This window comes from Cupressus sempervirens, chromosome 11 (assembly GCF_028749045.1).
Source record: "Cupressus sempervirens isolate cs-2001-9-10 chromosome 11, ASM2874904v1, whole genome shotgun sequence".
Classification (NCBI taxonomy): domain Eukaryota; kingdom Viridiplantae; phylum Streptophyta; class Pinopsida; order Cupressales; family Cupressaceae; genus Cupressus; species Cupressus sempervirens.
In genome coordinates, this window is record NC_143128.1 from 423,543,916 (window position 1) to 423,565,122 (window position 21,207).

The window sequence follows — 21,207 nt, forward strand, 5'->3', positions numbered from 1 at the left end:
TGTCATTGATGTGAACATCCTTGTCTCAACCTCTCGTGTATCGGTGGCTATAAAGAGACGGGTTTCCAGCAGTTGTGGTGTACCGGTTGATTATTTATTGACTATCTTGCATATTGATAGCCTGTGCTTCATGTATGGTTCGTGATTGTTGGTTGAGCATTAATTGCATTTCCATTTCATGCCTTGGTGGTTGCTTTGATTGTCTTGGTGTTTGCTTGGAGCTTATGTTTTTGGTTGATCCTTTGTGGATTGTGTTGATGTTTTCGGTCCCAACTGTTCTGCATATCGTGTTCATCATATATGTTGGCACCGATGATTGTGGTAGTGTGTTGGTATGCTCGAGGTTCATTGTATTGCTTGGGGTAGTGTGTCCCATCTTAAATCTGTTTTGCCCTACAGGTTTATAGTGGGAGTTTGGTATATATGTAGTATCATTTCAAGATGTATGTGTACCTATGAATTTGTAACATTGTATCCATGTAATGGAAATGCAAATTTATTCAGATAGTTGGTCGAGGAGGTATAGACAATTCTAAATTGGAATTGTAGAGGCTTGACACTATATTCTGTTTTGGTTCCATTGTCATTCTGTTGGTAGTGAGCCTTATTGTAGTGGCAATAAACCTTATTGTATTGACAGTGAACCTTATTTTATTTTGGGGTATAGCTACTCAAGCAATTAGCCTACTTGTAGCACCCCTTGTTCAAGCAGTTAGCCTTGTAAAAATCACCTAATTGGTGTCACCTTTATCAGTGTTGTTATCATTTCATAAGAATTAACATCTCCATGGTTTCTCCTAGTTGATTTTTCCACGTAAAATCTAGTGTTCATTCTATTGGTGTATTTGTGCTTTCATGTTTATCTTTTAGATGATAGACTGCTGTGCTTTAACTGAAAGATCTTAAGTAGCAATGGATGTATGTTAAGTGTTAACCGATAGTTGGAAAAGGTTTTTTGAGTTTGTGTGGATAGAACTGATTCACCCGCTCTCAGTTATTTGACCTGTTCAACAATTGGTATCAGAGCTTGGTTCCTCGGTGTGGAGCTTAACCGCTTGAGGTAGATTAGATGACACATAAATTGAATGTCCCTATGTTTGATCAATTAAACTACAGTTCATGAAAGATCAGATGAAAGTAGAGACGTAGTATACGTTCCCAAAGAATGGCATACAAACCACAGATGAAATCGAAACATATGAGGAGAATGAGAAAGCAACGTATGCTATTACTAGTGCTTTATCTAACCAGAACTTGCTAAAATTATTTCTTTGAAGATTGCTGATGAAGTTTGAGAGAAGTTGAAAGAGATCTATGAAGGAAATGCAAAAGTGAAGCTATATAAGAAGTTGAGCACTAAGAGACATTATGAGAATCTTTAGTTGGAAGGTGATGAAGGTGTAAGAGTTATTTTCAAAGAGTTGAGGGTGCAATCAATAAAATTGAGGATGAAGATGACAATAAAAACCGATGAAGACTTTATGGAGAAGATCTTCATGACATTATTTGACAGTTACAGTGATAATGTTTCAGCCATTGATAAAGTGTATGATGCACAAACATTTACCGAAAAGTAGTTGTTTGGTACTTTGATGGCCTCTGAGTCGAGAAAGTTTGCCACGACAAGAACAAATCTGAAACAACTCTCAAAGTAGAGAAGGTTAACGAACTTGGTGATGATGAAAAATAGATTGAAGCTAATTTAGCAAGAAGGCCGAGGAAAGGTATCAACAAGTACAAAGGTGTGTCACCTTTGGTGTGGTAAAGTTGGTCATTTGGCTACTAGATGTCCTGAAAGAGGTCCTAGGTAGAAGTTTAAGAGATTCAATAAAAAGGCTTATTATGTGAATGAGGATGCTAGTATTTTACATGATGAATCAGATGGTGAAGATGTTAGAGTAATAAAGTTTTTTCTTATTAATTAAATCATATTGCTTTAATTATTAAGTCACTTATTATCTCTAGATTACTGAAGCTAAACTTTGGGCATATAATAATTAATTCTTTTATTAATTATTATCATGCGACCTAGGTTTTACCTATTAGGGTTTTGATCTCCTTTTATAAGGATTGATCTCTTTGTAATTTATTAATTTACTTTTGATAATAACAATCTCTCTTTTTTCTCATAAGAATATCTCAACTATGGATCTGGGAATTCCAGCCTCCATAGCTTTTGCTTCTCTTTCTGTGATAGGTGATTCTTGGGACTTGTGGGGTTGATCTTTTATCAACTTCAACATGGTATCAGAGCTCCGGATCGTCATACCTATGTTCTATTTTATGAAAGATTTGGCTTGGCTTTCAGATTTGTGTTTTTTCTTTTAGAGGGTTTCATTTTTTAGAGTTTTTTTGTATTGGATCTAGGGTTCACCTTTTTTTGGTGCACTTTGAGCCCAAACGAACTTCACCGTTGAGCTTAGAGTGTCCAAAAACCCCTATTTTCTTATAAGGCACGTCCAATTTGAACACAGTTGGAATCAAAGGCAAAAAAAATTTGCTTCCAAATTGGGCACGTTTCCTGAGGCGACGATTTTATATTTTTTGGCATGAAAATTGGGATGGTTTTTGGTACAAAATTGACATGCAAATCGAGGCACTTTGGTATAGAATTTAATGTCTTTTGACATGAATGTAATGTCCCCTTTCTAGCATTCATAGCATGATGTTGTCGTTAGCCTATTTCCCCACAGTCCCGTAGGCTAACTAGGACATTAAAGGGGCTTAGAGGCCATTTGGCCTAGACAGTTTCAGTTGCAGGTCTTACTGAGGGGTTCTGAGGCAACTTTGGGCATACTTACTATTTATAGTAAGTCATCTTGGATATGGCCGGACATTCAGTCACAGTGGTATGTCGATGGTAATTGTTTAAAATCGACAGGAAGACTTATTTATCATTGATAAGATTTGTTATGCATTGATAAAGCCATTTTATAAAGTTAAATTTAAATATTTAACTTTATTAATGCATAGACTATAGTTTGTGGGAAATATTTAAATTAAAAGAGTTCCCTTTATTTTTATAACACATTGGAGACATAAGGTACATAAAGGGAGTTATGTTTTATCCCACATCGAGAAAACGAAGGATTGAGCTCTTGTGAGAACACTATAAAAGAAATGGAAGAGCTTTCTTTTTGTATGCTTGGATGAAGATTAATATTATGTTGCTGGATATCTGATTATCGGGCTTGGAGGACGGAATCCCTCTTTGCTAGCATTCTCTTCGCTGTTGGAAGACACAGTCAGGAGGATCAAGGGTGTTTTCACTTCAGGAAACACACTGGGTTTCATTTGGGGCGTTTGCATAAAGAAATTTACAAGGGTTTGAGGTGCAGATCTGAAGTTAGTTATTGCTATAGTGCCGCATGAACAGTATTTTGCTACAGTCGGCATGAACAGTATTTTGCTACAATACGGCGTGAACAGTGTTGGTATCAAGTTTACTTGTTTTTCTGGCTGATTAGAAGTTTGGAGGGCTGACCGACTACATCTGCAAAATACTACGGCAACTAATTCCAGGTTTCTTCTGTCAAATTTTGATATTTTGCATAATAATTGTTGAATACAAGTCTGAATAGTTGTTGCAGCCTTTAAGGCAGCTGTAAGTGCACATCTACATTTAAAAATCACCCTTTATTAGCAGATTGAAAGAGTTTCCAGATTTTTCATATACTATTGAATGTGTGCCAAGTGTTTGTGAAAATGTTATGATGTGTATTATGCATTTTAATGTCACTTCATAGTTGTTCGTAAATCTACTCATTGGAAAACAATTTATTGAGGAAATCAGCTTTATGAGTTTGCATACAGTGTTTGACAATATTCCTTAAGTTAAATTTCTGCAAGTCAAAGTTCAAATCAGGGGAGGATATTACAGTGGTATCAGAGCTATAAGTCCTGCCATCCTGTGGAGGTCTTATAGGAAATTTGGAACTGGCGGATAGAGGGGAAAGTGTTTGATGAAATGTCAAAACACTAAAATCAGAGCATTTATGTTTGAGCATGCGACAGGGGCCTTATAATTTCCGCAATACCAGAGCAAGACACAGTAGGAGTTCAGACCTGCAAAGCAAACAGTCTAGTTCATCCGTACAGGGGGGTATAGAATCCAGTCATACAGACACAGCGGAGGTATTCTTTGATCAAGACAGCAATATGGGTGACCGAGATGACAGGAATACAAGATTAGGTGGAGGCGGGAATGCTGGTCCAGAGCCTGGAGAGGAAAGATTCTTACAGTTATTAGAGACCTTGGTACAGGGTCAGTGAGTAGCAGGACAAAGGGCACAGGAACAGAATCAGAGATTGAATCTTATGATGCAGATGATGGCTCGTCAAATGGGGTTGAATGCTAACATGGGTGGAGGAAATAATCAGAATGGTAACAATTAGAATGGAAATGATCAAGATGGGACACATAATGGAGATGAACAAGTTGGGAACAATTTCGGTCATGCACCCCAGCGAGCTAGGACAGTGAGTTCAAGGCCCATGATTCCTACATTTCCTCCCAGAGCTCCAGAGCAGCTCATACCAGAGCCCCAGATTATTGATATACAGGACCAGTTGAGGAGAGATTGGGAAGCCGGAGGGCCAGATTTTACTGCTGCAATTACCTTTAGGGAGTATATGGATGTGCGGATGAAACATATGCCACGTGGACATGACAGGAACCAGAGCTATGAGCTACGGAAGAAAGTAGGGAGACTTGAGTTACCATATTATGATGGCTTAGGAAAGTCTACAGCAAGAGCTTGGGTTCAAAAGCTTGACACATACTTTCAATTGAACCCTATGCCCGAGGAAGAAGCTATTAAGTACGCAGCAATTCATCTGGATGGGTTAGCACATGAGTGGTGGCATCATGGTATGGTCACTATGGGACATGCACACATTACCTCATATGTGGAGTTTACAAAGAGGCTGATTGAACGTTTTGATAGGAAGGATCCAGAACTCCATTTCAAGGAGTTAGCTCAACTTAAACAGTGGGGATCATTGGAAACATACATTTCAGAGTTTCAGAAACTTGCAAGGTTAGTAACAGATGTATCTGAACGGAGGATACTAGTTCTATTTATGGATGGGTTAGCTGATCCATTGAGAGGGTGGATTAAAGCTCTCAACCGTCCCACTTTGTAGGAAGCCATTAAGAAAGCTCGTGACATGGATTCCTCTTCATCTTCAAAAAATAAATTCCAGGCAAAGAGTTTCCCTTCAAGGAAAGATAAGGACAGGAAACCTTTTCATAAAGAGGTTCAGCCAGCTAAGGAGGAAAGCAAGAGGTTGGACAATGAGACACTTAATGATCTCAGGAAGAAGAAGCTTTGTTTTCATTGCAGGGAGCCTTGGGATTTGTCACATGTGTCCATTGAAAGCAAAAGCTAAGCAGATGGAGTACTTTTCAGCCGAAGAGTCAGTAGATGGAGATTCAGAGCAGTCATCCGAATCAGATGGAGATGATGATAGTTCTTCACAGGAGGAAGCACGATAGCTCAGTTGTCAAGTATACAGGAGGCCGTCACTTTCAGAGTTAGGGGAACCTTGGATGGACAGAGAGTTGTGGCACTCATTGATACAGGGGCGACACATAACTTCATTGATGAGAAGTTTGTGACACGCAGAGGGCTACATACAGAGGAGCATAGGGGATTTAAGGTGATGGTTGCCGATGGCTTCAAAATTGAATGTACCAAGAAAATCTCCAACTTGCAGCTTCGTTTGGGAGATTATGACATGACAGGAGATTTCTTTGTGGTCAACATTGGTGATCAGGATATGGTGCTTGGGATGAACTGGATGAAGTCTCTGGTAGAGTTTACATTTAACCTTGAGAAAATGGAAATGAGGTTTGAGGCAAATGGTAAGAAGATAGTGCTCAGAGGTTTGTCAGATGGGAGACTTCGAGTGGTGTCACTCAAGCGGATGCAGAGTTTCTTTAGACATGATCAGGTGCAGTGGGCAGCAGAGTTTAGAGTAATGCATGAGATGACAGAGCAGCATAAACAAGAGTATCCACCTGATGTACAAAAAATAATAACCAAACATACTAAGGTGTTTGGTGAGATACCTCCAGGGAGACCCCCGGATAGGGGAATCGAGCATGTTATTGAATTAGAGAAAAGGGCTAAGCCAGTTATCATCACACCTTACCGCCATCCGAAGAGATGTAAGGATGAAATAGAAAAGGCAATTAAGGAGTTGATTGACATGGGGCACATACGGCCAAACAAAAGTCCTTTCGCTTCTTCAGTAGTATTGGTGAAGAAGAAGGATGGTACGATGAGGATGTGCATTGATTATAGGGAGCTAAACAAGAAGACAATCAAGAACCGATACCCTATCCCGCGCATCGATGAGCTTATTGATGAATTGCATGGTGCATGCTACTTCTCCAAGATTGATTTGAGATCCGGCTACCATCAGATACGGGTTAGAGAGGTGGATGTGGAGAAGACAGCTTTTAGATGCCACTATGGACATTTTGAGTTCTTAGTCATGCCCTTTGGGTTGACAAATGCCCCTGCCACTTTCCAGTCCTGTATGAATAGAGTGTTTAGAGATCAGTTGAGGAAGTTTGTGTTGATATTTTTTGATGATATACTGATATACAGCTGTACTTGGGAGGAACATTTGAAGCATATTGATACAGTGCTCAGTATTCTAGAGAGGGAGTCATTATATGCCAAGATGAGTAAATGTGAGTTTGGGATGACAGAGTTGCTCTATCTAGGGCATATTATTAGTGCAGGAAGTGTTCGGGTTGACCCAGACAAGATCAGAGCCATTCTGGATTGGCCACCACCGAGGAACACTTCACAACTCAAGGGATTTCTCGGGCTTTGTGGGTTCTACCGCAGATTTGTGAAGGGATTTTCACAGATAGCAGCACCACTTATAGATTTGACATGGAAAGATAGTTTCAAGTGGTTAGAAAGGGCTCAGGATTGTTTTGACAGGTTTAAGGAGCTAATGAGTACATGTCCTGTTTTAGCCATTCCAGATTTCACCAGGCCCTTTGAGCTGCAGTGTGATGACTTGGGAGAGGGCATAGGAGCTGTTCTCATGCAAGACAAACATCCCATCGCATATGAGAGTAGAAAATTACGAGGTGTGGAGAGAACCTACAGCATCTACGACAAAGAGATGCTAGCAATCATGCACGCGCTAGCTAAGTTCAGGCAGTACTTAGTGGGAAGCCGGTTCACAGTAAAAACAAATCATAATAGCTTGAAACATTTCCTTGGACAGAAGGACCTTAATGACAGGCAACAGAAATGGGTGAGTAAATTACAGGCCTATGATTTCGACATAGCCTATGTCAAAGGGAAGAAAAATATTGTTGCAGATGCTTTATCTAGAAGGCCTCATTTGCTTGCTGTTGGGATAGTCATGGATGATTGGAGAGAGATGATCTTGGCAGAATATGCTAAGGATAGTTGGGCATCTAGCATTATTGAGGGAGCTATTCAAGATAGTCGATACACTGTCGTAAATGATCTGATCATCTACAAGGAAAGGATTTATTTAGTACCCGGGTCTGCTATGAAGCAGAAGATTTTGAGGGCATTTCATGATTCACCAATGGTAGGACATCCCGGATTCTTTAAGACATATCGGCAGGTGAGAGAGCGCTTCACTTGGAAAGGACTCAAATCAGAGGTGCTTCAGTTTGTTAGGGAATGCCCTGTGTGTCAACAGAACAAAAAGGAACATTCTTTTCCGGGTGGTTTACTACAGCCCCTACCCATACCAGAGAAGAAGTGGGATAGCATTTCCATGGATTTTATCATAGGCCTCCCCAAGGCACAGGGTCGGGATTGTATCTTTGTTGTGGTAGACAGATTGACGAAATTTGCACATTTCTTTGCAATTTCGTCTACATATTCAGCAGCACAAATAGCAGAACTATTTTTTCGAGAGGTATTCAGACTACATGGGATACCATGGAGCATAGTCAGTGACAGAGACAGCAGATTTATGAGCCACTTTTGGCAGGAGTTGTTCAGGTTATGTGGAACAGAGCTCACTTCGAGTACCAGCTACCACCCTCAAACTGATGGGTAGACAGTGATAGTGAACAAATGGGTCGAGGGGTACCTTCGAAACTACATTGCAGGAGAGCAGAAGGCTTGGGTGAAGTGGCTACATCTAGGGGAGCACTGCTATAATACCTCTTTCCATATGTCTATTCAAATGTCCCCTTTTATGGCACTGCATGGGTATGATGCTCCTAATTTTTTGGATTTGTTATTTGGGGACAGCAGGGTGCCTAAGGCCAAGGATACTTTGCAAGAGTGCCAGGACATTATGCGATCCTTGAAGGAAAATTTGCAAAAAACACAAAATCAGCAGAAGCAATATGCTGATCAGCACAGGGTTGAGAGGTCTTTTGAGGTGGGAGATATGGTGTACCTCATGTTACAGCCGTATAGACAGTCCTCTCTCAAGAAGAGTGGAGCAGAGAAATTGAAACCACGCTACTATGGACCGTTCAAAGTAATCAGGAGAGTGGGCGAAGTAGCTTATGAGTTGGAGTTGCCTGCAGACAGTAAAGTGCATAATGTGTTCCATGTGTCACGCCTTAAGAAGGCATTGGGTCACAATGTGGTGCCTTCAGTAGTATTGCCACCTCTTGATGATGAGGGGAAGCTTATCTTGGTTCTTGAGACCATACTTGACTCCAGGGAGAGGGTGCTTCGCAGGAGGACTATCAGGGAGTATCTAGTGAAGTGGAGGAACCTACCTGTCGAGGATGCTACTTGGGAAAATGAGCAGATATTACAGCATCCAGAGCTGAAATTGCTTGAGGACAAGCAATTTTGGGAAGGGCGGACTGAAATGTCCCCTTTCTAGCATTCATAGCATGATGTTGTCGTTAGCCTATTTCCCCATAGTCCCGTAGGCTAACTAGGACATTAAAGGGGCTTAGAGGCCATTTGGCCTAGATAGTTTCAGTTGCAGGTCTTACTGAGGGGTTCTGAGGCAACTTTGGGCATACTTACTATTTATAGTAAGTCATCTTGGATATGGCCGGACATTTAGTCACAGTGGTATGTCGATGGTAATTGTTTAAAATCGACAGGAAGACTTATTTATCATTGATAAGATTTGTTATGCATTGATAAAGCCATTTTATAAAGTTAAATTTAAATATTTAACTTTATTAATGCATAGACTATAGTTTGTGGGAAATATTTAAATTAAAAGAGTTCCCTTTATTTTTATAACACATTGGAGACATAAGGTACATAAAGGGAGTTATGTTTTATCCCACATTGAGAAAACGAAGGATTGAGCTCTTGTGAGAACACTATAAAAGAAATGGAAGAGCTTTCTGTTTGTATGCTTGGATGAAGATTAATGTTATGTTGCTGGATATCTGATTATAGGGCTTGGAGGACGGAATCCCTCTTTGCTAGCATTCTCTTCGCTGTTGGAAGACACAGTCAGGAGGATCAAGGGTGTTTTCACTTCAGGAAACACACTGGGTTTCATTTGGAGCGTTTGCATAAAGAAATTTACAAGGGTTTGAGGTGCAGATCTGAAGTTAGTTATTGCTATAGTGCCGCATGAACAGTATTTTGCTACAGTCGGCATGAACAGTATTTTGCTACAATACGGCGTGAACAGTGTTGGTATTAAGTTTACTTGTTTTTCCGGCTGATTAGAAGTTTGGAGGGCTGGCCGACTACATCTGCAAAATACTACGGTAACTAATTCTAGGTTTCTTCTGTCAAATTTTGATATTTTGCATAATAATTGTTGAATACAAGTCTGAATAGTTGTTGCAGCCTTTAAGGCAGCTGTAAGTGCACATCTACATTTAAAAATCACCCTTTATTAGCAGATTGAAAGAGTTTCCAGATTTTTCATATACTATTGAATGTGTGCCAAGTGTTTGTGAAATGTTATGATGTGTATTATGCATTTTAATGTCACTTCATAGTTGTTCGTAAATCTACTCATTGGAAAGCAATTTATTGAGGAAATCAGCTTTATGAGTTTGCATACAAAGTGTTTGACAATATTCCTTAAGTTAAATTTTTGCAAGTCAAAGTTCAAATCAGGGGAGGATATTACAATGAATCTTGAGGTAATTTTTGGTATTGGTGGGCACGCTTCCCAAGGCAATTTTTCCCCCCTTCCAACACTTTTTTGACCTATGTGTGACTTTTTGGCCATAACTTGCTCATTCGAACTCCGTTTTTCGCAAACGAGATATCATCTGAAAGTTGATTCCAAGCCTATTGTGATAGTGCAGTGTATTTATACTTTTGATGTTGTTTGGTTGTCATTTTATGCAGACAAAGTCAAAGGTTCCATTTTTCACTTCGGGAGACATCTTGAGACATTTTATTTTCCAGATTTTTTTCGAGGCACATCCCATTCAATTTTTTGCATTTTTGTATTCTGGTGGATATCTTGGTTGTTTCAGGTTCGGAGAGCGATTTTGTTGCTTCAGATGATTTTTCATGGGTTGTACTATTTGTTGTACCAATCTTATGTCTCTTTTGGTACTATTTGTATGCATTTTTTGCAAACACATTTAGATAAAGTGTCACTATTGTATTTTGGGATCTTGCACATCTTTGTGTTTTGTCTAAGTTACCACATTCGCTACTGGAAGGCAAAATTCGAAATTCGATTCCTCCAAATTCGTAGTCAGTTCGAATTCATTTCACATTCGCTTTTTTACTGGCAAATTCCTTGTGGGTTTTGCATTTCAAACCCTGGTCGAATTTGGTGCGAATTTGGCAGAGAAAAACGAGCCCAGGCAAAATTTGGTGTGACTTCCAAGCGAATTTGGGAAAATGCCAAAAACATGTTGACTTTTCAACATTTAAAAAAAATATTTTTGGGCTTCTTTCAACCTAAAAGTCTTTAATAAAGTGCATGCAACATTAAAAAACATATATCTCAATTGATATTTGATCACATATGAGTCTATGACTAATTATTGATTAGTAATCTTGATATTGTTGTTTTAAAGTTTTTGAACTGAAACATTGATATGGTGGTATATTTTGAGATTTTGTCGTGGCATTCGAACAAAATCATTAATATATATCATGGTTGAATTTGCTAAATTGCTTTAGAAATTTAGATTAGCATAGTGGTGTATGGTGTATGAATTGGTTTGTTGCAACATATATATAATTTTTAAAATTTTTTTTTAGATCTTGTACGGACGAACCCAAAATGAACCCAAACCCAACCCCAAAAAATTTTGATCGAATTTCGAGCTCAAATGTCGAACCCGCATCAAAACCACAATCCGAATTGGCAACTTAGTGTTTTGTTGTACTCGCACTACATTTATAAAGTGCCTTGATGGGTTTCATGTTGACCATATTCGCCATCTTCCTTTGTCAAGTGAGTGTTCCACAATATTAGCCTCATGATGTGTCGATGACACGTGCTATTATAGGTGTTTGAACTTCTTTTGCCCTCTCGATATTCCTGGTTCTTCTTTCTATAGGAGATATTGCATTCAGTTTCAATGTTCATGTCTTACCTCTTAGCATTATGGGGGGGTTATGTTGGTTCTATTGGTTTATTGGTTCAATGGAGTGAGCTATGTATTCAACATTTGATCCTATGTACTAGGCAATTGTAGTGGTTGGATAACTATGCATTTTGGTGAGATGGAGCATTTACCATATAAACATTCTTTCATTCCTTTTTTTGTAGGCTAGGAAGATACCTTCCATTTTCGATTGATCAGCTCTTCAGACTTAGTCTTCTCTAATTGATCATGTTCTATACAGTGGAGGTTCTTCACATCAATAGTTTGGCATTGTTTGCAGCTTCATAGTTCAGTGATGTTCTTAATGATCATCTTTTGTTCCTATCTTCTGGGACATTCCCTAGTTTGGAGGCTTCTTTAGTCTTTCACTAGTTCTTTCAACATTATTTCCATCTCTTTTTGGAGTAGGGTTTTTTCCATGTGATTTTCTCTATTTCTCCTCTATTCAGAGATTTGTTTGTGCTTGGGTACCTCATCAAGTCTTGTTGTCGGGACTCAAATTTACTTTTAGCAGTAGCTTCTAGATTTTTAGCTGCTCCCTAAGTTTATCTTAAGGGGGGGTGTTAAGAGTAATAAAGTTTTTTCTTATTAATTAAATCATATTGATTTAATTATTAAGTCACTTATTATCTTTAGTTTACTTAAGCTAAACTTTGGGCACATAATAATTAATTCTTTTGTTAATTATTATCATGCAACCTAGGCTTTACTTGTTAGGGTTTTGATCTCCTTTTAAAAGATTGATCTCTTTGTAATTTATTAATTCACTTTTGGTAATAGCAATCTCTCTTTTTGCTCATTAAGAATGTCTCAACTATGGCTCTGGGAATTCCAACTTCCATAGCTTTTGCTTCTCTTTCTATGATAGGTGTTTGCATGTAGGTGATTCTTGGGAGCAGTGGAGTTGATCTTTCATCAACTTCAACAGAAGATTGTTTGTTTTATGCTGAAGAGGATGAGAAAGAAGCTAAATCTGAAACTGATATTTTCTACATTTGTGCTAAAGATGATGATGTTTAAACTACTTTATATGTTAGAAGAAATAATAATGAATGTTTGATTAGTATTAGTTGTTCTCATCATATGATTGGAGATAAAAGAAAATCTGTTACACTTGAAAAATATGATGGTGGTCCTATTAGATTTGGCGATGATAAAGCAACTTATATTGTTGATAGAGGTTCAGTTACTTTTAATGGAAAAAATTACACTAATAACGTTTACTATGTGAAGGATTTATATCATAGTAACTCGGAGATGTGCTCCCCCTTTTTGCCCCACGTCTTGGAGACGGGGACAAATCGAGGTCTTGGGGACTTTGTCCTCCTGTCCTTGGTGACACCATTAGATTTCGCGACCTCTGCCAAGGATGTGGGGACATCCTGGTGTTGATTATTTGCTGATTCAACTATTTATGTTCAATGTTTGATGTTCCCATTCAATGCAATGTTCAAGTATTTACTCTTTTACATCTTTATTGCAACACATCTTTGTATAGCTAGTATTTTATGACCCATCGTCGTTCCCCAACTGTCCCAAAATTAAGGCCTCTCTGTCCCTGCGTCCGAGAAACTTGTCCCCTTGTTCCGCCGTCCCTCCGTCTCCTAGGGCGGTGTAACTATGATTTGTATCATAATCTTCCGAGTGTTGGATAGATGTGTGAAAATGGTTATGATGTCATATGCAAAAATAAAGATTGTGAAATCAAGAGCATTAATTATGATCGGTTAACGAAAAAGCAAGAGCATGTATCAGCTAGGAGCTGCTAAAGTATGCTTGATATCTTAGATTGATGACAGTAGACTTTAGCGTAGAAGGATGCGTCACATGACCTTTAACAACTTGGCGAGAATAAGTTCTTCATTGGCTGTTAGAGACTTACCGAGACCGTACAAGCAAGACAATACCAATTGTGAAGGATGTTGAGGAGAAAAGTAGAGGAGAGAAACTTTCAAGGCAGAAGATTACTCATCTACCAGTTTTCTTGATCTTGTGCACATCAACATCTGTGGTCCCACAAGAACAAGAGACTTTCTTGGTGAAAGGTATTTTGTGCTATTCATTGATGATTATTCTAGATTCACATGGGTTGGTTTTCAAGGAGAAAAATATGAAGCATTTGATAAGTTCAAGATTTTCAAGGCTAGAGTAGAGAACGAAAATTAAATATTTGAGATTTGATAGAGGAGATTACATTTGATGAATTTGAGTTACTATGAGAAGCATGGAATAAAAAGATAGTTACTTGCAGCTAGAACACCACAATAGAATGATGTTGTGGAGAGGACAAAACAATTCAGGAAGCAACAAGAACCATGATGAAAGAGGTTAATCTTCAGAGACCTATTGGAAGGAAGCTGTGCACATTGTTGTATACACCTTGAACAAAGTTCTGTACTAGAAAAGATATGGCAAAACATCTTATGAACTTTGGCATGGAAGAGCATCGCCTGTGAAATATTTCAAAACTTTTGGAAGTAAATGCTATATTCGAAGAGATGAAGAGAATTTGGGCAAGTTTGACAATAGATTCGATGAATGTATATTTCTGGGTTATTTAGCCAAAAACATAGTGTATTGTTGTTATAACAAAAGGCTAAACAAGGTTGTGGAAAGTGCAAATGTGAGAGTTCATGAAGATTTTTAGAAGAGATTAGAGAATTTTGTTGATTATGAATCTAATATTGATGAAAAGAAAGAAGATGAGAAGAAGTAAGAAGAAGAAGAGTCAAGACTGACACTTGTTTCTACTCGTAAGACACCAAAGATTGCACATAGACACCATTATGAGAAACAAGTTATCAGTGATAAGAGCTAGGGTTATTGGAAGGCAATAAAAGAACAAGCTGTGTATTATTTTCTTTCAAAAGTTGAACCGAAATTTGTAGAAGAAGCCTATAATGAATACAGTTTGATAGGAGCAATGAAAGTAGAGCTAAATTAGGTTGAGAAGAACGATACTTGGGAACTTGTTTCCAGACCGAAAGGAAAGAACGTGATTGGAACTAAATGGGTTTTTAGGAATAAGTTGGATGAGAATGGCAAAGTTGTAAGGTACAAAGCTAGACTTATATGCAAAGGTTATTTGTAGATTGAAGGAATTGATTTTGATGACACTTATGCATTGTTGCACGAATGGAAGCCACCAGAATGTTCTTGGCATTTGTAGCTTTTAGGAATTTCAAAGTCTATCAAATGGATGTCAAATTGACATTTTGAATTGTGAGTTGAATGAAGAGGTACATTGAACAATTGGAAGACTTTAGATCAGAGGCATATCTAGATGTAGTTTGTAGATTGAAGAAGCAATTTTATAGAATAAAGTAGGCACAAGGCTTGGTATGGCAAGTTGGACAATTATTTGACCAATTGGAAATTCAAGAAAGGTTGGGCTAACAAGAACCTGTACTTTTAAGATGACATGCACAGGAAGTTTGTTGAAGATACATAGAAATAGTTTGAGATGTCTATGATCTGAGAGTTAAACTTCTTTCTTGGATTGCAACTGAACCAGGACAACAAAGGTATATTTATCTCTCAAACCAAGTGTGTGAAGGAGCTTTTGAATAAGTTTGGGTTAGAGAACTCAAAATCAGTAACACTCCTATTGTTATCGACTATAAGTTGACAAAAGAAGATGATTCACTGAAGGTTGATGTGAGAAAGTATAGATTGATGATTGGAGGTCCATTGTACGTGATTATGTCTAGACCAAATTTCATATATGCAATTTGTTTGGTAGCCAAATTTGAAGAAGTGAAAGAATCTCATGTCATGGCTCTGAATAGGATCTTTAGGTATCTGAAAGGGATTGAAGATTATGGGTTGTGGTGTCCGAAAGGATCAAATTTTACATTGACAACATACACATGCTGATTGGGTAGGATCTTTGGATAACTGGAAGAGTACTAGTGGAGTAGCATTCTTTCTTGGCTGTTGGTTAGTTGCTTGGTCGACAAAGAAGCATGATTTTGTAAGGCTTTTATTGTTATATCATAATACATTATAGCATCCTCATGTTATATGTAGGTGTTATGGATGAAGGAAACCTGGAAGAATATTGGGATCAACTTTCCTGAGCCAAGTCCAATACTATGTGATAATACAAGTGTTGTTAGTATGTCAAGGAACCAAGTGATGGATTGCAAAACGAAGTGTATTGACATTAGATATAACTGTATCATAAAAGGGTTGAAGCAGGAGAAGTATGATTGGAGTATGTACCTACAAAGGAGCATATATCATTTTGCCCCTTCATGGTGCTTATTCATAAGCATTGGTGTATGCATTGATCCAGTGGTTTTGCACATAATATATTTCTAGATCAGTGCTAGGAGGCTTTCTCTCAGGGGGAGTGGTGTATGGTGGTAAGGGGGAGCTGTTTGCGCTTTCCTGGCCCTTTACCATTATTGTCAAATGGGGAGTGCTTCTAGGAGAAGTTTATTTCCTAAGGTCTCCTATGCTTTGTTATGGATGAATGTTGTCATCAATGACAAAAGGGGAGATTGTTGGAATGTGTGGTTGATGGTTGTCATTGATTTCAACATCCTTGTCTCATCCTTTGGTGTATTAGTGGTTGCAAACCGATGGTTTTCCAAAAATTGTGGTGTATCGATTGATTATACATTGGTTTTCTTGCTTACCGATAGCATGTGCTTCATGACTGTTGGTTGAGCATTAATTGTATTACCATTTCATGCCTCGGTGGTTGCTTGGATGGTCTTGGTGGTTGTATGGAGCTTATGTTTTGGGTAGATCATTTTGTAATGTTCCTGTTATAAAATAAATCAATAATCAAACTATTGTTAAAGGGCCGATATATTTATTATATTTTGGACCCTTTTTTTTTTCCATAGTTTGTGTTGCTGTCGGCTATCTTTGTACACCCTCGGAAAGTTTTCCCGACGGGTATTTAAGCATGACTTGTATGTAGTCTTTAGGTATGCAATTTGGATTATTTTCTTTGTATTGCGAATTCCTGTTGGAGTTCTCTATTGTTCACCATTTTGGAAGTAAAAGACCTTCCTTATTTGGTTTATCCGGTTTCAATGGGATTTAACCCTCACCCTATTCCATCGCCTGTAACACTTTGCTCGGATCTGGCAAATCGGAGCATCATCTTTCGGCATATATTAATTGAAGGATTATTTGTATTATTGTGTCTAGATTTTATCTAAATTTGTTGTGTTTATGTATGAACAAGATTATATTTCATAGTTGTGTTTTACCATTTCCGGCTCAGACACCTAACCGTGTGGCTTCCAGACATTCCCGTATTGCTACATCATTGTCCGTACGGCCTTCATTCTTCCACACCATCCACCCACACCCCCGTACCTCCCTTGCATCCTCCGTCTACCCACCATATGGCTTATCGTAGACCTACCTAGCCCTCAGACCGTACGCCACCCCTCCATCTCCATCATAAAACTTTGACCACTATACGACCATTTCTGTTTGTTGTACGATCCTCCCTGAACACCTTACGTCCTTCATAGACTCTGTACGACCAATTCACCATATCGTATGACAACCTCTCCTGCCTCACCGTACTCTGCAACCGTACGACTTCCTTCTTCCTTGGTGACCGTATAGTATCCCATCCGTACTGTTAAGTTGACCATCGTACAGCCTCTGAAATAGCACCATTCCATGGACTTTTGCCCAATGGACAGAAGAAGATCACCTCCAGAGGTGACATAGGACTTAGGAACATTACACATTTGTGGAGTGTGTTTATGTGTTAGGTCCTAGTATTTTTTCCTAGCATGTTCATCATATCCATTAGCACTGATGATCATGGTAGCATGTTGATATGCTCGAGGGTCGTTGTATTGCTCAAGGCAGTGTGGCCCATCTTAAATCTATTTTGGCTGACATGTTTTTGGCAGGAGTTTGGTGTATATATAAAATCATTTCAAGATGTATGTGTACCTGTGAATGTGTAACATTGTATTTGTGTAATAGAAATGCGAATTTACTTAGATTGTTGATCGAGGAGCTGTAGACAATTCCAAATTGGAATTGCAGAGGCTTAACACTATATTTTGTTTTGGTTCCATTTTCATTTTGTTGGTAGTGAGCCTTGTTGCATTGACAGTGAGCCTTCGATTTCAGGGCATAGCTACTCAGGTAGTTAGCCTAACAACAATACCCCTTGTTTAGATAGTTATCCTTGTACAAAATCACCTAATCAGTATCACCATAACCAGTGTTGTTATCATTTCATGAGAATCAGCTTTATCTATGCTTTTTCCCAGTTGGGGTTTCCACACAAAATCTAGTGTTAATTGTGTTGGTGTTTCTGTGCTTTCATTTTTATCTTTCTAATGCTAGATTGATGCACTTTAACTAAAAGATCTCAAGTAGTAGTGGATGCATGTTAAGTGTTCACCGACAGTTGGAAAAGTTTTTCTTTGGAATTTTTTTTTCTTTTGATTCACCCCTCTCAATTATTTGGCTTGTACAACACTCACCTGTTTTGGGATGTCAACCTCAATGTGACTGAATTGCTCGTGTCCCTTTACAAACTCCCTATTCCACATATGCATTAGAGAAAGGTTAAGGAATTGACTATATTATTAGTTCATGTATTACAAATATATACATTTATAAAATAATATATGTAAGTTTGATTTCAGTCTATATATATATATATATATATATATATATATATATACAGAGAGAGAGAGAGAGAGAGAGAGAGAGAGAGAGAGTTGTGTCTCCTCCAAAATGAGATATAAAAGTGGGAAGAGTTCATTTGAAAGGGGATCCAGGGGAAGGAAGAAAGAATGAAACATGTGAATCAAGGAAGGAAGAAAGGAATGAGAAGAAAATAAGTTGTATTCTTTCAAATAGTGGTGATGGTGACTCTTTCAATGGGTAGAAATATAAAAGGGTTTTGTTACTCTAATAGGCTTATGCTATTTAATACATGGGGCAAAGAAGAATATAATTTGCAAGACATAAGATATCAATACAGAACATACAGTATCAAGTATGAACTCAACCCTAAGAAAGATAAAGCATTTATTCCATTCAGTTTGATAAGCAATGTGTACAGGAAAAATCATAGATAGTCCCCAACACAAAATCATTGTGTCAGCAATCTTCTGCTGGTTAAGATTACCAACTGTCAGGAACTATCAACTAATCAACCACTCATTGATTTTCCCTGAATAAATATGTATTGATGTTGTAATGTGCATGGTTTCTTTTGGATAGCTGTAAGCATTTTAATTCTCAGGTTTTCTATTCACTTGGTGCATTCAATTTTTGTTTTGAACAAATATCAATTGAACTAAGTTACTCAGACGAGTTCTGAATTAATTGTCAAATCTTCTCAAATTGGACAGACAATTGCACCCTGATATAAATTTGACTGGTAAAAGTTGGAGGGAAACAATATGGATTATTGAATATGTCTACCTGTGTCATCTAGCCAGTAGTGCAGGTTTCTTTGATTAGTTTGATCTGCATTTATTGGTGTTTATCATCAAATCTTCTCAAAGTGGACAGATGCACCCTGATTTAAAGCTGATGTCGTAAAGCTTGGAGTGAAACAATATCTATCATTGAATATGTCTATCTATGTCATCTAGCCAGTTCTGCAGGTTTGTTTGATTAGTTTGATATGGATTTATTGGTGTTTATCCTAGCTACATTGATTGCCTGATTTTTTTTTGTATAAGGTCTTTAATTATGTTCTTTGGTCTTCTCAAATGGAGGCTTGGTTGATCTGGTTGACCTCTGTTAATGGCTTTTAAAAGATTGTTATACAGTATATAGTGTTTCATTTCTTCCTTCTTCACTTTGCTAGAAAGTTGGATGGAATATCACTGAAATTATTTTAGAAAACATACTTATAAAATCATTTATGTATCTGCCTAGATGTTCGCAGGAGCCTGTTGAAGTTGCTGGTCTTCCAGATGATATCAGCCAAATTTTTGCTGGATATTACCATTCTGCTGCAATTTCAGGTTAGTTCCTGTGCTTTGTTGCAATTCCTTTTATCTTTGCACTGCCCAAAAATATTAGAAGTTTCCAAATTTTATTTATTTGTGCAAAATTTTGTGTGCTTTGTTGCAATTCCTTTTATCTTTGCACTGCCCAAAAATATTAGAAATTTCCTGTAAAGTTTCTGCAGTTTCTGCTTTCAAATCAAACTGATGTATAACCTATATAGTGCTGGAGATGGTCTTGATCAATTGCAGATGAATATTAGTCCTTTTTGATATGATAATTCTGCAATAAAGTATATTCTGCTACTAATTCGAATGAGGCAAAGAATGCTAAGGAACAGACTTCTTTGTACTTGTGTGTTCATTATCCACAGTTCTATCTCATATATATAAGGTAACGAAAGGGCATGTCCCTGGAAGGGACATGGCCTTATCTAGGTCGGCCCAATAATAGAACTCCCATAATCGGCGCTCAATGAAGAATATGATTTGTAAAGACATTTACTAACTTTAGTTAAGGTTATCCTCAATAACCACTATTCTCAACTAATCTGGAGACAACAACAACAAATGAAACACAGATGCTGATGAGAGTTCTCGTCCTATCGAGGTTTGAGAGATTTTAAAATACGATGACAATGTTAAAAGATTAATTTTATGCATTGCAGTCAACTATGGCACTGTGGGGTCTCTCAAAATAATCATGCTGTCAGAAAAGCCTGTCTAGTCAGCAATGAGTGCTAGGTGTCTCAAAAATAACGATAGACATATGTACAAGTTTAAAATTTTAATGGCAAGAGATGTTTAATCGAGACATTTTGCATCAGGAGAATAGTTTTCATCTATGGTAGGAAATGAGGACTTGCGATGGCATATTAGTGATGGCACCAAGATTTTCATTACCATGTGTGCATGAGGTTTATATCAGCAATAATATGATGGCAAAGAGATCCATGAACCATATTTATGCGTTGGAAATAACAGTTTTAATAATACAAAATCTAACAACATTTTGTGTATCGCAAGTTTGAGCATGGAGTTGATAGAACATCCCCAACATTAGAAGCTTCTGCTCCAATACGGTTATCTGCAAGGGAAGATTGAGGCATTGGAAATTAAGAATGTGAATAAAGGAATGAAGAACAAATATCTTGCATATGGGAAAAGACACACGAGCAATCTACAGATTTCCACGGACAGACGGCGAGTATCTTCTCAAAGCCACTCCATAACTTATATTGAAGATTAAATGAATCGGGTGATATTATAAGTTATGTGTTTTACAAACTATATTATAAATTTTATCCCTAAGCATAGCTTGAAATAGATTTCCCAATTAGTTATTTGTTATGAGGAGAATTTAGTACCCTTTCGTTGGCTATAAATATAGATGTAAAATCAAACAGGATAATTCATATTCATATTAAAATTTTTTCATATCCTATTCACAAGTTGATATATTATATTCTTTCATTGGTAAAGGAATGAGTGATTGAACAAAACTTGTGGATTTGAATTATTGGGTGAATTTTATGTGGTTCGGATAGATTCGCAGTAGATAGATCATCTGTAAGGAGTGTATTTATTGTGATTTTATTTCCGACATAATTATTTATTTTTAAATTTTGGAGTTGAAATATTATTAAGTTGTCCTTTATAATTATTTTTAAAATTCTATAAATATTTGAATGTTTGGACAAGTGGATTGGGTCA

The 21,207-nt window shown here is 37.7% G+C and overlaps 1 protein-coding gene across 9 annotated transcripts in view; it reads left to right on the plus strand.

The window, feature by feature from the left end:
- RUG1 (Regulator of chromosome condensation (RCC1) family protein) overlaps positions 1-21,207 on the plus strand; it is a 274,217-nt gene that overhangs the window by 18,907 nt on the left and 234,103 nt on the right. For 8 of the 9 annotated variants that reach the window (XM_089809717.1, XM_089809722.1, XM_089809721.1 and 5 more), the window contains exon 3: positions 19,434-19,512. In XM_089809717.1, the coding sequence (XP_089665843.1) occupies positions 19,434-19,512 (79 nt within the window). Of the gene's footprint in view, positions 1-19,056; positions 19,147-19,423; positions 19,513-21,207 lie in introns of those variants that run through there. The other variant, XM_089809725.1, reaches the window with a different exon arrangement.